The sequence below is a fragment of the Callithrix jacchus genome, chromosome 1, assembly GCF_049354715.1.
Source record: "Callithrix jacchus isolate 240 chromosome 1, calJac240_pri, whole genome shotgun sequence".
NCBI lineage: Eukaryota > Metazoa > Chordata > Mammalia > Primates > Cebidae > Callithrix > Callithrix jacchus.
This window is the reverse complement of record NC_133502.1, coordinates 16160117-16174231: the sequence shown is the minus strand read 5'-3', so window position 1 is coordinate 16174231 and position 14115 is coordinate 16160117. Positions and strand designations below refer to the sequence as shown.

General features: G+C 43.0%; 2 protein-coding genes and 1 pseudogene across 13 annotated transcripts in view; 2 read left to right on the top strand and 1 right to left on the bottom strand.

The window, feature by feature from the left end:
- Positions 1-14115, bottom strand: part of PCCA (propionyl-CoA carboxylase subunit alpha) — a 433256-nt gene that overhangs the window by 10294 nt on the left and 408847 nt on the right. For 8 of the 11 annotated variants that reach the window (XM_054246197.2, XM_035293344.3, XM_002742504.6 and 5 more), the window contains one exon: positions 4815-4955. The exons of the other annotated variants lie outside the window; for them this stretch is intronic. In XM_054246197.2, the coding sequence (XP_054102172.2) occupies positions 4815-4955 (141 nt within the window). The remainder of the gene's footprint in view (positions 1-4814; positions 4956-14115) is intronic. 11 annotated transcript variants of the gene reach the window in all.
- The window catches only part of GGACT (gamma-glutamylamine cyclotransferase), a 109277-nt gene that overhangs the window by 65172 nt on the left and 29990 nt on the right, over positions 1-14115 (top strand). The window contains exons 3-4 of one of the 2 annotated variants that reach the window (XR_013536242.1): positions 4423-4518; positions 6685-13160. The gene's annotated coding sequence lies outside the window, so the exon portion shown is untranslated. Of the gene's footprint in view, positions 1-4422; positions 4519-6684; positions 13161-14115 lie in introns of those variants that run through there. The other variant, XR_013536248.1, reaches the window with a different exon arrangement.
- LOC108590805 (large ribosomal subunit protein eL31 pseudogene) lies at positions 8942-9366 on the top strand (annotated as a pseudogene).

Sequence of the window (14115 nt, the reverse complement as noted above, 5' to 3'; positions counted from 1 at the left end):
TTTCTGGATGTTTGTAGTGTTTCATAATTTTAAAGTTTTAAAATGTTAACGGATGCATGCATCTGTGTGTGGGTGCTGTGGGATACAATCTGAGGTTTGGGTGAAAAACCGGCATCTTGTCAAATAAACTGCTTGAGTAACTATTGCCATGAAATATGTAAATGTAATTATTGCAATTATCTGATAATTGTAAATCAAGGTATCCAGAAGCTGGAAACTTCATCAAGCAGCCAGAATCGCCCCCTGACAGGGAGATGCAATGACCGACCCTGGGCTGCGTGAGGCCAGACGAGTGCACGCTGGGGGCCCCAGCTCTGCCTTCTCTTCAGGATTCTTCAGAGCTAATGAAATTTTCAAATCTTGTTTCTTTCTTTCTTTCTTTTTTTTTAAGATGGAGTCTCTCTCTGTTGCCCAGGCTGGAGTGCAGTGGGGCTCACTGCAACCTCCACCTCCTGGTTCAAGTTCTCCTGCCTCAGCCTCCAGAGTAGCTGGGACTACAGGCGCATGCCACCACAGCCAGCTAATTTTTATATTTTTAGTGGTATATTATATTATATTATATAGTATATTATAACTCACCGTGTTAGTCAGGATGGACTCGATCTCCTGACCTCATGATTCGCGCATCTCGGCATTCCTAAGTGTTGAGATTACAGGTGTGAGCCACTGCATCCGGCCTACCTTGTTTCTTTAAGAAATAAAAAACAAAGGTATCTCGCCAAGTCTGCCAGTTCTCCACGATTGGCTAAGCTCAGTTACATGAGGTTTAGAGACAAAGGGAGGTGTGGACATGGATGGGCCGTCTGTGTCTCGTGGCCTGTGGTTGCCCACTTGCTTGGGAGCCTCCCTGTCAAAGGAGCTCATGCAAGAAGGAAACAAAATTGGGGTGAAGTATAAGTGGTGCTGCTGCCAGTGCTTGCCAGGGTGATGCTTTCACTGACACACTGTACATAAAGTAGGCCCCCCCCCAGCTTTTTTTTTTTTTGCCTTTACAGCATTGTTCACAAAAGGAACAACCCCAAACACCTCACCACCCTTCTGCTAAAGGTCAATTCCATCACAAGGTGGATCTTTTCCTATTAGCCCCACAAAATATCCCGAAGTCTATCTAACTAATATTGAATGGGCTAATTCGCAAGAAAAGTCAGCGGACAGGTACTTAATTTCAATCTATTTCTTTCACTTGGTTTCACTATCGTTAAGAAAGAAAGAAATGCAAATGAGTATATAGCCAGCTGATGGTTCGTTTCTCATTTAATTGTTTGGTGTATATTTTTTGATGCAAATCTGTGATGACTGCAGAATACAAACATTACTTCAAAGAATCCTGGCCGGGCTCGGTGGCTCATGCCTGTAATTCCTACACTTTAGGAGGCCAAGGTGGGTAGATCACCTGAGGTCAGGAGTTCGAGACCAGCCTGGCCAACATGATGAAACCCCATCTCTACTAAAAACACAATAAATTATCCGGGTGTGGTGGTGGGCGCCTGTAACCTCAGTCACTCAGGAGGCTGAGGCAGGAGAATCACTTGAACCTGGGGGCAGAGGTTGCAGTGAGCCGAGATCACGCCACTATACTCCAGCCGTGGCGACAAGAGTGAAACTCTGTCTAAAAAAATCTTAACTAAATGCAATATTAAAATGCCTCCCTGGGTTACTGTTTTATGGGGTTTTGTTTTGTTTCTGTTATCAAAAGGCTAACAAGGCAAATGTGCATCGTGGCTGTCTTATACTTCAAAGTCAAATGAAAATTGGGTAATGAGTTCAAGCAGCTGGAAGTCGAAATGAACGTGGAAACATGTATTCTACATTATTCTGAAAAATATGTATTTTTAACATTTCTGTTCGAGACTAGCATGAAGATGGGTTGACACACCGAGCCATGCTAACTTTGATGACAGAAGCGCTCCCCGTTTACGGTAGTGTTACGTGTCTAGGAAAACTGTTTTCAAGCTGAAATGGGTTACTGCGGAAACATTTTCAGAAGGCATATGAAAAGGCATGGAAATTTATTCTATCAGTCGTTTTCTAAAGTATATTAGTGATCCTTGACTTTAACAATCCGTTACTTTCTTACTGATTTGTTTGCTTACATGCATTTTACTATTAACACCCTCTCTCTGCATGTTAAAAAAACGATTACACAATCATTTCCAACGTGATCTGCCTGCTACATTTAATGTTAAATAGTACGTAACAAACACTGAAAAAGTATTAGGAGCTTTTGCTGTGTGAACCCTAGAGAGGTTCTTCACATGAAACCCAGCTTCTGTGTGTAGGGCAGGGAGAGTGTTTCACATGAATCCGTTCACAGACCCTGACCCACCAAGCCCTGAGTGGATTCATTACTTCTCAACAGCCACCCCACGTCTCTTCTTCCTGAGGTTTTTAAACTGTTCAAGGTGTTTTCTTCACAGAACGGATTTGTTCATTATGATTTATGTGACACTTTTTTCTAACTTATTGCCAGGCCCACCATTCTAAGATTGGTCAAATAAAATTAAGCTAAACACAAACACCATAGGTTACTGGATTTAAATGATAAAAAGTAACATTCCAAAGAAAAACAGAATACTTGTAAGGCCCTTAGTAATTACTGGGTCCTTATTTTCCTTGAAAATACACCAAGGAGACGGACTCCATTATCTTCCCACCCATAAAAGGGGAACCTCCAGCTCGGCTATTGTTAGTGCAGAGGAAAACGTAACCCTCCCAGCAGTGTTAAAATCATTGGAAACCACCAAACTTCAACGTTACAAGTAGTGTTTTCTCATAACAGCCTCCAGTAAGTGCTGTGCCTCTGGTCCAAGGAAGTGCCTTGTGTTTTAATGACACAAAGCTGAATGTAATTATAGAAGTTGTTCTAAGAGCCGACGATTCAACTTCTCGGGCTGCATTGGATTTCGGTATTAGTGGTCTGGGACATTTTTCACAAGCAGTAATCCAAGAGAAAAGCTGTTTTATCAAAACACAATAGCACAGACTACGAAAGGAAGCTCTGCAAGTACCAAAAGAGACAAATAAAAGCAAGTGTATGCCCCACCTGAGCAGCCCCCACAAACAGCACTCAGGAGCAGCTGATGGATCCCAAGGTCACGGGCCGATTCACCAGGCGGCCCCCGGTACTCTGACTTTAAAGGAATGCGTAAAATACAGGCCCCACTGCTCTGCGGTAACATGTTTTTAACAATTAGTTCTCAAATTAAACCATTCTTAATGAGTATGCACATTTAATGATTGGTGGGTGTTTTCAATACCTGAGCTAAATCAATGAACCCAGGACTAATATCTCATTGTTCCCATTTACGAATGCCCTGCTTTTCCACATTCAATTATTAACCAGGAAGTGGAACATACAAAGGCCAAACCCTTTCGGCATGTGGGAAAGCTAGATCAGGAGCCAGCAGCTGTTAAGAAACCAGAAGGCTGCAGTGATCTGGCCTTGGAAGCACCCCACTTACTGCCTCTGAGCAGCCTCGGTGAGGGCCACTGGGCAGACGGGACCAGGGCAGCACTCTCACCCTCTCACCCTCCAGGCTTGAGGCAGGAGTGGCCTCGCTCTTTTTTGCCCTATCTCCCTCCACTCAGGTGTGGATTCAGGTGTTAGAAAAGGATTTAAGGAAAACACACACACACACAGACACACACACACACACACACACTTTCTTATGGCCTCTCCCAAATCCTTAACACTCGGGCATTAGACAGTCTTAATGAGGGCTTTCTTCCAGGAGCCCTCAAAGCAAACAACACTCACAGCTACACAGCCTCTTTTATGCCTTTCTTAAAGAGCTGATAGTTCTATTTCTGTATCACCAGGGAAAGCAACTGTTAAGTCAGTTTTCTAACTTCGCATATTAGTTTCAGAGCTGATCATTTAAACAACTAAAACTGACCATGTTTTCTTGATATTTACATTATTGCAAATGCTTTTCTAGAAGCCAAAGCCAACAACATGATTTTTTCCCTCAATGTTAAGAGGATATTTTATCTATACTAAGAAATCAGGAGGCATTAAAATGTAAGCCCCCGTGACCTGCGATACAAAATATCATCCCCACCTCATCCACGAGAAACAGTCATGTCTGGCTATTTTCCTGCACATGAATAAAAACGCAAGTGTCTAAGTGTCCCCAGAAACCTTGTTGCCTCCTAACTTGTTTTCTTTTCACTTTTGCTGCTCATCAGTAGAGATTTCTATCCACGTTCTAAGAAAATGTGTGCGTCCTACCAATTCATCCAGAGCAGGTTATCTCGACTATGTGAGGAAATAATATCGCTTTGATTTGCGCTTTAATGTCACGAGATCAAGATGAAAAACTTCCAACTGTGATGCTACATTTTATTTACCAAGTAACGGAAGTGCTCTGGTACTGTGCAGATTGCAGAATTAACCTTTCCTTAACTCTTCTTCCCAATTAGACATTCATTCCAGGAATCATGCAAAAAGTTCCTCCTTGGCGTATTATTCCCTGGCATGAGTTCTTCAAGGAAGCTTTGAGCGCAGCACACAAGAGAGTAAGTAGCACCTTTAAGTAAAGTACTTCCCAAAACACTGCATTTGCGAAATGACAGAATGAAACTGGACTTCTTTCTGTTCCACTCCCAGATCATTTGGGAGGGGAAGCGCTGAGAGTCCTGGCACTCACCTAACGCAAACGTGAAACAGACAACGCAAGAAAGCGATTTTCTGTTTGGTGGGGGTCAGTTAAGAAAGAACTGCCAGGAGCCAAATGGTGCTGCGCCCTCAGCCATCATTCTGGAAGGGGAAGTCTGAGACCAGCATGTCCTGCAGACACACACACAGCCCTTACCATGTCTCCAGGCTTGACAGAGACAGCCACCACCACTCCGGGCATCGGGGAATGCAGAACACTGCTTGTGTCCTCAGCCACTTTTTCCAGCATAAATTTGTTCAATTCTGCAGCAAGTTTGGTTAAGATATGCATCTTGTACTTAAGGAAAAAAACAAAACAAAACCATAAATGAGTTTAAATGAACTTTTCCTCAAAAGTGGCATTCATTCCAAATCAGTTTTTTACTTTTAAATTCAAATTACAGTAACAGCCTTCAATTCAAATGGTTCTCAATTGCTGCACACATAAAAATATTTGTTTGTGTCATACATTGTGAGCTAGTTATTTCAGAAATTTCTTGAAATAGGACTATTCCAGTGACTAATATTAATCAGCGATAAATATCATCCTCTGTCTTTAAGAAAAAAATCTCAAAACATGATAAAGAAAACAGAATTCTAGTTGTATTCCCTTCAACTCCTACAAACTTATCCCCATGAAGGCAAATCCCGTGAGCTGGGCTGGCCCCAGGGATGGAGGAAGTGCCATGTGGACAGGCACCAGTAGATGGCAGCAGATGGCTGTCACAGGCTTCCCACAGCCCTCCAAGAGCGGCTGCACTACCTATCAATAAGTTAAGACAAAGGGGTTCAGTGTTCATTTTGGGCAAAATAGTATTTAAAATTCCATTTTTTTTTTAAGTGACAGAAAATGTTATAATTCATGATTGAAAAAGTTGGCTTTTCTTAAAGGCACAACATGACACAACCTTCCTGATTTAACAAGATGGTTAGGAAAAGATGAAGGGGCATAAGAACACCTTCTGCACTGAGAGACAATGGCATCAAGGTGTTACAAACACGGATGGAAAACAATATGCACAGACAAGTATTTTCACGGCACTTTCTGTAGGCGGCTCGCAAACAATGAGGGGCACGTTCAGGGCAGTTCAGTGGAGCAGAACATTTCCAAAAAAGAGAATTCCTATCCTCTCCGTGAATAAATCTATGAGCCACAGTTTGCCCTATCCAAATAGAAAGCAGATAAATGGCTTGAGGAAGTGTCTCTGGGTGAAATCGGAACCACCACCTGAAGGTTCTGGATCCCTACCAGGTCACATTTCTCTTGGGTAAGAAAGCAGCAGCAGCAGTGAGACAGCTCCATTTTGTTTAAAAAAAAAACAAAAACCTGCTGTAACTCAAAGCCTCCTGTGGGCATCATGATGACAGGGATGCAAAAACAAAATACAATTCCCCCTTTAATTCTGTGTGGGGAGGGTGGACATCTCTAAGTGCCTCTTCACAGGCCTATTGAAAAGGGTTGGGGGAGCGCTTTGACGGCCTAAGTTCCAAGTGGATTTGCGGCACGGTGACAGGTTGAATAATCACATCTTTTGCATGTTTCTTTACTCCTGAGTGTGTGTTTTGCAATCTAGACATAGAAGCGTCTGCCAGTTTCTGAAGGCTATGATCCTTAAGTGAAATTACAGTGCAAATAAAAGCTTTTTGCTCCTATTAAAATTCATCTGAGTCATAAGTGGTGAGGGAAAAAAGCGAGGAGAGTGCACACTGCTGTCAGTCTAATAAACATTCTGGGCAGAGGGACTATTTATCAGTGATGAATTGTACCTCCAAGTCCTTCATTAAATCAATGGGGGAGGGTGTGGAGGGACAGAGGAGAGTATAATTTGCCCAAATTGCACAGTTTTCGTATCTGTGCTGTCTGCCACGGGGAAAAGTCCAACATCACTACAGACATCAGAGTCAACGAAAAAGTTACTTTTCTAGTTGGTGTCACCCGGAGCTGCGCCTTCTATGTGAGTGACTTGCAACGTGCCTCATTCAGTTTTCTGTAGCGCACAGGTCTGTTTTTCTGTTGTGTTTTGCAGAATCTGACTTCAAAATGTGAAGCCTAAATTCAGGAAAAGTATCCTCAGACGTTGAGAATCTGATTTACCGCATGTTCCCACAGTGGCTGTACTCCAACACTACGTTTAGTTATATCACAGATCGGCCTCACACCAACAAAGTGCTAAGACTGCATTTAGCTTCATTTCTCCCCAGAAATTACAAGATTCTGACTAAAACTGGATCCTTTTACTATTTTTATAATTTTCATCTTTCAGATTCCTTTCTCTGTAGGACTCCTGCTTTGCTTGGAAAGAGATGTAAAAGAGTCATAAACTCAATGCCTTTAGATGCAGTCTTTGTTATTGATGAGATGTTCCTTTTCCTTTTGTATTTGTTTATTGTTCTTAAATCTGTTTGGGGGATAAGTGACTTATTGTAATAGCAAGTAAAAAATAACAATGGGGTAAACTCCTCCAGAGAGGCCTTGGTGCAAATACTTGGTTTAGAAATGACCTTTCTGAATATAAAAAGAGGAGGCAGAGATAGATTCTCTTTTTAAGATTACCTTTGATGTTGTCCTGACCCCGTGAGCGTACCACACAAACATGTCTTCTTAAAACAACCTCTCAGCTGGCCTGTGCTGCGCCACACGGGGCGCGTGCCGGGATGGGGCCCAAGCGGGGTGCAGCACATGGGCCCATCAGAATGAACTGCCTGGTGAGAACCGTAAAAGCTTTTTGATGCCCCAGAAAAGAAGTCATTTAAGAATGTACACCAGGGCTTTCCAAGCTTATGATCAAAACTGCTATTTATTGGCGTCTCTGGATTCTTTGGGGGCACAGAGCAGCCAATGCTTTGTGAGACTTCAGGAATGTGCCCCTACCTAGACCACAGGGCACAAACTGGTTTCATCATGGACATTTCAATATTCCTCATGGATTGGAAGAAACTCCCCTAGAGAGTTTTAAGTTTTTGTGGTTGTTTTCAAGCAGACAAATCACAAAGTTGATATTTGGGGTAGGAATCCAAGACTCTGAAGGCTCGTGGACAGGACAGAGTCGCAGGATCCCAGAAGCAGCCAGGTTTCCCGTTTGTTCCCTGGGTAGGGGGAGGAAATGCCAGCGGGTGACAGGCATTGGCCTGTTGGTGGGGCTGGGCTGCCATGGAGCCAGAAGACGATTCGCTCCAATTAGCTCGGGGCTGGTCAGTGCACGGAACCTCACTTCTCTGGCTTAGGAAAGTATTCTCCAGACCACACAGCCAAATGAATATAATGTTCTTGAAAAACAGCTCACCACATAACTCAGAACAGAGAACAAACAGGTGCTCTCTGGGCTTGGCCTGGTGGACTCCTCAACCCACAGATGACAGTAATGGGAGGTGTTATCTAATGACCGAATTACGGAAAAGTGACCCCAGCCCGGGTATCGAAGCAAATTAATTTTGTGGCCTCTACAGTGTGAAACCATGTCTAACAAGAAAATTTCTCCCAAAAGTTTAAAAGAAAGAAAGAAAAGGACTCAAAGCTGACATAAAAGGATCAGGAAGAAAGCCACATGAGGTGGACAATGACAAGGAACGCTAGTGGGATTGTTTTTAAAATTGACGCACAGCTCTTCCATGGAGACTGATGAAAGGCCGGGGGCTGGGAGTGGCTGCTGGAGGAGAAGGGGGAGGCTCGTCACAGTCTGGGCAACATAGGAGCTTTATAACTGGGCCTCATTAAGAAAAGCATCCTGCAACTGGGCTTGTATGCCTGCGCTCCCACACTCCAGAACTCAGCACCCAAAGACAGCAAAGAATCACCCACTGTGAGGCACACTCCACTTAGACGGGTACAGAGAATGCCACGCTGGTGGGTGCTGTATTTGTTTAGTACGTGCACCTCCTTAACAGCATTAAATCCATGCAATTCTTTCCACAGCCTACAGAAGTACCAGTAATTTAATTCTGCAGACCCCATGTGCTAATGTGTTGTGATGGTTCTGAGGTCCGAGGCTGTTCCCAAGGTGAGTGCTTGCAGTTTGCTGTACAGTTTTCAGCTGTGACTTCAGAGCCTCCAGTGCCACCATCAGCCTCCATTCCTCTTCAAGTGGTCTCACTTCCAGTTTCCATTTCTAAGTCATTCTTCTAGTAACAATTAGGATACGCACAGGTGACTGACTGCTAATGTTCTTTCATGCCCGTCAACTGTTGGCCATCTCAGTCAACAACAACTCAAGGGCAAGTGCTGTCTTTGACTGTAAGTCACTGTGCATTAATTATCCTAATATCGGCGCTCTTCCTTTCGGCCTCGGACCCGACAGAATGGCTCCCGCAAAGAAGGGTGGCGAGAAGAAAAAGGGCTGTTCTGCCATCAACGAGGTGGTGACCTGAGAATACACCATCAACATTCACAAACGCATGCATGGAGTGGGCTTCAAGAAGCGCGCCCCTCGGGCACTCAGAGATTTGGAAATTTGCTATGAAGGAGATGGGAACTCCGGATGTGCGCATTGATACCAGGCTCCACAAAGCTGTCTGGGCCAAAGGAATAAGGAATGTCCCATACCGAATCCGGGTGCGGTTGTCCAGAAAACGTCATGAGGATGAAGATTCACCAAATAAGCTCTATACTTTGGTTACCTATGTACCTGTTATGACTTTCAAAAATCTACAGACAGTCAATGTGGATGAGAACTAATCGCTGATCGTCAAATACATCAAATAAACTTCAAAAATTGCAAAAAAAATTATCCTAATATCTAAGCACGGGCCAAATACTGTCCACACCACCCTAAGTAAGGTGGTAGACACTTTTCTTCAGAGAGAAGGCTCTCTTCCTAGTCAAGATTTTACACCTGGCCCCAAAGGTCTCCAACATGAAGCTCTGTCTTCATTTCCACAGTGTGACAGTAACAGCAGACACTCAAATATTCCCCTGAATCTACTTTCCTAACTCAGAGCTGGGGAAATAGTGTCAGTGTTTTTAAAGAAAAGGGTGAAATGCAAAAATGATGCATCTTTACAAGCACTGGGGTGTCAGAAAAGCAGAAAAAACCTAAATTAAAACACTTCAGTGGAATGAGACTGGTAATTCAACCACGTTCTTTTCTAAATTCTTTGTGGGGCACACAATTGTCACTTGAGGAAGACACAGCAAGGTTCAGAGCTATACAAAATAATTCCCCTTTACTTCTCCACAAAGGGCCCAGTCACCTGATATGTGAGCTACACCACCACCACCAATCTCTAAGACACAACAGTGAAAACGCACAGCATCGAAGCCTATGGCTGTCCTTCCTTTGGAGGTGCAACCCAGGCGAAGAAGCTGACATGAACGGGCAGCAGCTAAGGCACAGGGCGCACCACAGCTTCCTACAGCTGCAGTCGCTGGAGCAGCCTGTTAGCATAATGCTGTGACAACTCCATCAGCACAGTCTCAAGGTAGCTGTCAATCAGGATGCATCGTTTAATCCAACAGCACTCGGAGGACTTTCTCCTACAAGGGACATGACAGCATATCTACAGCTCTATTTATATCAGCGCCCAGTTGTGTTTACAATGTTGTTGTAATTAGAAAAGATGCAACAGGCAGCAATATTATTGAGATTTCCATTTTGCAGTATTGCCCTGTAAAGTGCGATCTTGCTTCACAGAGTCATGCTAAATGACAAAGGGCTATTTTCTTCAATCTCCCAGCTCAGACAGCACTTCATTTGCAGCTATCTATAATTAGATTAATGGTGTAGTGCGTACAAAGCAGGCCCACTTCACATCAGATAGCATATGAATTAGGACAAACACTTATTTCAATTCCAGGCAGAGAAAGCAATGACTAGGGTATTTAGCATACCCTTTATGGTGGAATGAGATGTTAATTGTGTACCATTACCTCTAAACTGCTTGCTTGTTGTATAAATCACTGTGCTAATTGATGCAGAGATAGAAATGTAGCCACAGGCAAGAAAGCAAAGGAATGAGAGCTGAAGATGGTGGATAAAGGATTATCGAGCAAAACCATATGGAGCTGAGGTTCCTTTGAAACCTCGGCTTTCTGCCCATGAGCAGGATTTCTTCAAGTACAACAAAACTCTGGTACCAGAAAAGAAAAATTAATTTTTTACATTCCTTCTTAAAAACACAAATTCTCCTTAAAAGTTCTGGCTATCAGAAACCCAAGTACTAGGTATGTGGAATTCATCTTAATATACATTTATAAACACATGGAATGTGTAGTTTTCAATAGTCAGAGCTCCTTATATAACTGGGTTTCCGGCTCACGGGTTAATAAGTAACACTTGTAAACTGTACCTGAAGCAGATGTTTCTGACCCATCCACAGGGCAAAAACAAGATTCATTCCCAAGGCTTGAAGTCGTTCTTTCAGACTTACACTCTGCTGATTTAGATCTCTTATAGATTCTAATTGTGTAGAAACATTTATTCAGGATGTGAATCTAACAGAACAGAATCATTTTCATCTACCATTAAAACAACGATTTTAACCCCATCTCCTAAACACTGACATTGGACTATTCCAACTTGATATAGAGAGATATTCTTCCTTGTTTTTCTCAAACTAGCAAAAAATAAACAGAAGCAAGTAGTAATTTAAAAGCTCCCGTTTTGAAATCTCCAAATGTTATTCTTCCTTTTTAAAATGTCTTGTTCTTCACTCAACTCTTAATAGGGTAAAAATGAGTATCTCAAAAGCACACATATAGAAATCAAATGCTCTATCCCACAAGTCAAACCATGAGTGATCCACAGATAAACGTGCCCCTGGGAAGCTGGTAAATCAAGTGCATGTGTCCCGAGTACATGCTCACATCTTAATACCAAGACAACACTACGGTGCAGATTAGTGCTGTGCACTTTCTCACGAATTCGGCTGCTTGGTAATTAGCACTGTTATAGCAACATTTTATGCAGAGAACAAATGCAGTAGGGTCAGTTAGCAGCTGAAATTCTCAACTTCATGGTAACAGTTAACATATCCATCTACAGCAAGTGCACATTTGAGAAACACTGCATAGTTTAGCCTTGTGAAATATGAACACTATACTAACTTGCAAGAAAATGAAACAACGTTCCAAGAAACTACAGGGTCTGGTTCAGGTTACCATGACTGAAACTTGGGGGCAAAAGTCCAGAACTTCTTTGCTGGGGGCCACAGCTGTCACCTTTCACCATACAGAGTGGCCCTTATACAGATGACTGCTGAAATAAGGACACCAGTATTGCAACTTCAAGAGTTTATAGTTTAGGTCATTATGCTAAATAATATTAAAAACAAAACCCACAAAGAAACATCAAGGGCTCTCAAGATGGAAAACAACGTCAGCACAATAAATAGTGTGAACACCTCTGAAACAACCCCTCCCAAGCATCGAGGTGACATAAATAGAAAGGAGAAAAGATGTGGAAAAGTGTAAGGGCTTGCTCCTGGTCATTAATCACTTGTTTAGACCATTTAAACTAGAGCACTAGAGCCTGCAGTCAAAACCAACATGCCTCAGCGACGCTGGTGTTAACAGAAGTAAGTATATCGTTTCTGATGTTGCGTCCCAGTTCCTCAACATTTGCTCCAATTGAAAAAGGCAGTTAAACACAAAGTAAATCATCCAGTTAGCCTGGCTGTTTAGTGACACACAATTGATAACGTCAATACACTGCGGCGACATAATGCGTCACTTTCAACAGTGGTCCACTGCCATTTATGAATCAATCTGTACTCAAGGTTTTATTATGTTACTGGTAGGTAGTTAAGTTTTTTTTTTTTTTTTTGAGACAGAGTCTTGCTCTGTCACCCAGGCTGGAGTGCAGTGGTGTGATCTCAGCTCATTGCAACCTCTGCCTCTGGGGTTCAAGCAATTCTTCTGCCTCAGCCTCCCAGATAGCTGGGTTTACAGGCACCTGCCAACACGCCTGGCTAATTTTTGTATTTTAATTTTTTTAAATTAATTTATTTATTTTGAGACGGAGTTTCGCTGTTGTTACCCAGGCTGGAGTGCAATGGCACGATCTCGGCTCACCGCAACCTCCACCTCCTGGGTTCAAGCAATCCTGCTGCCTCAGCCTCCCGAGTAGCTGGGACTACAGGCGCGCACCACCATGCCCAGCTAATTTTTGTATTTTTTTTTTAGTTGAGACGGGGTTTCACCATGTTGACCAGGATGGTCTCAATCTCTTGACCTTGTGATCCACCTGCCTCGGCCTCCCAAAGTGCTGGGATTATAGGCGTGAGCCACCGTGCCCAGCCTAATTTTTGTATTTTTAATAGAGTCGGGGTTTCACCATCTTGGTCAGGCTGGTTTCAAACTCCTGACCTCGTGATCCACCCACCTCGGCCTCCCAAAGTGCTGGGATTAGAGGTGTGAGCCACTGCGCCCAGCCTGGAGTTGTCTTTTACTGGACCAATGAATGTGCCACAAGAAGCCTCAATGGCAATGAGCAGCAACCTCATTTTCTGAGGAAAGAATTAACAAAAATAGGAGTGGGAAGAAAATCCCAACAAAGCAAAAGAACAAAAATATGTGAAGCCCATTCAGCAACTCATTTTTCAAAAATCTTGCAAAAATGGGGAGGGTTTCCTTAGAGAAAAGAACCATATTAAGACTAATCAACAGCATGAAGGAATGAATGAGTGAGTGAATCTGTGTGTATCCTGGGCTTGCTTCCAAAAGACAGTCTCCTCTGGAGGGAAGAATGTGGAGTTGTTTGTCAATAATACAAATATCTGACCTCATCCTTTGTTCCATTTTGTTTTGTAATTGGAAACACAAGACTCGTTCCAGTTCTACTGTCCTAAGATAAGCAACTTTTCAAAAAAAAATTGCGCCAAAAATTAAATTGAAAATTAAACACTAGACCCAGCACTCAATAACAGAGAGGATTTATTTCTTCCATTGTGTTGCACTGAGGTTACCTTGTATCTCAATCAGTTGTATCATAAGAGAGGCCTAAAACTGATGTGGAGGGAAGAGAGCTAGCATTTGGAAGGCTGCCCCATTCCTAGTCTTCTAAGAATTCTGAGGCCGTCTCTACAGGCAGGAGGGCACTGAGAAGCCCTCAGTGGGTTTCCCCAGGAGCAAGTCTGTTAATGATGGCAGCCTCCCTGGAGCGCAGCACCGCAGTACCCTGTGTGCAGGTGTGCTGATGATAAAGGGGGCCCAGCCTCTGCCCAGCCCAGGTGCCCGCAAGCTGTCTAACAAGTAGGTGCGTATGCCACAAAGGCAATTTGCTGGAATAAGTGGCACTTTCACATCCACAAAGGCAAGTCCATTTACAATGAACTGTACAGAATGCACAAAATAGAACATGTGCCTTCTGTTTGATCAGGAGTCTCCGTGACACATTATAACTATAATGAGTCACTTTTTTCTTTTTACTCAAGAAAAATATTATAGATCTTTGAAAGCCATGTGCTCAATTATATAACAATACCAACATCTGTTAACAGTACAGGCTGTTTCTATTCTGTATCTC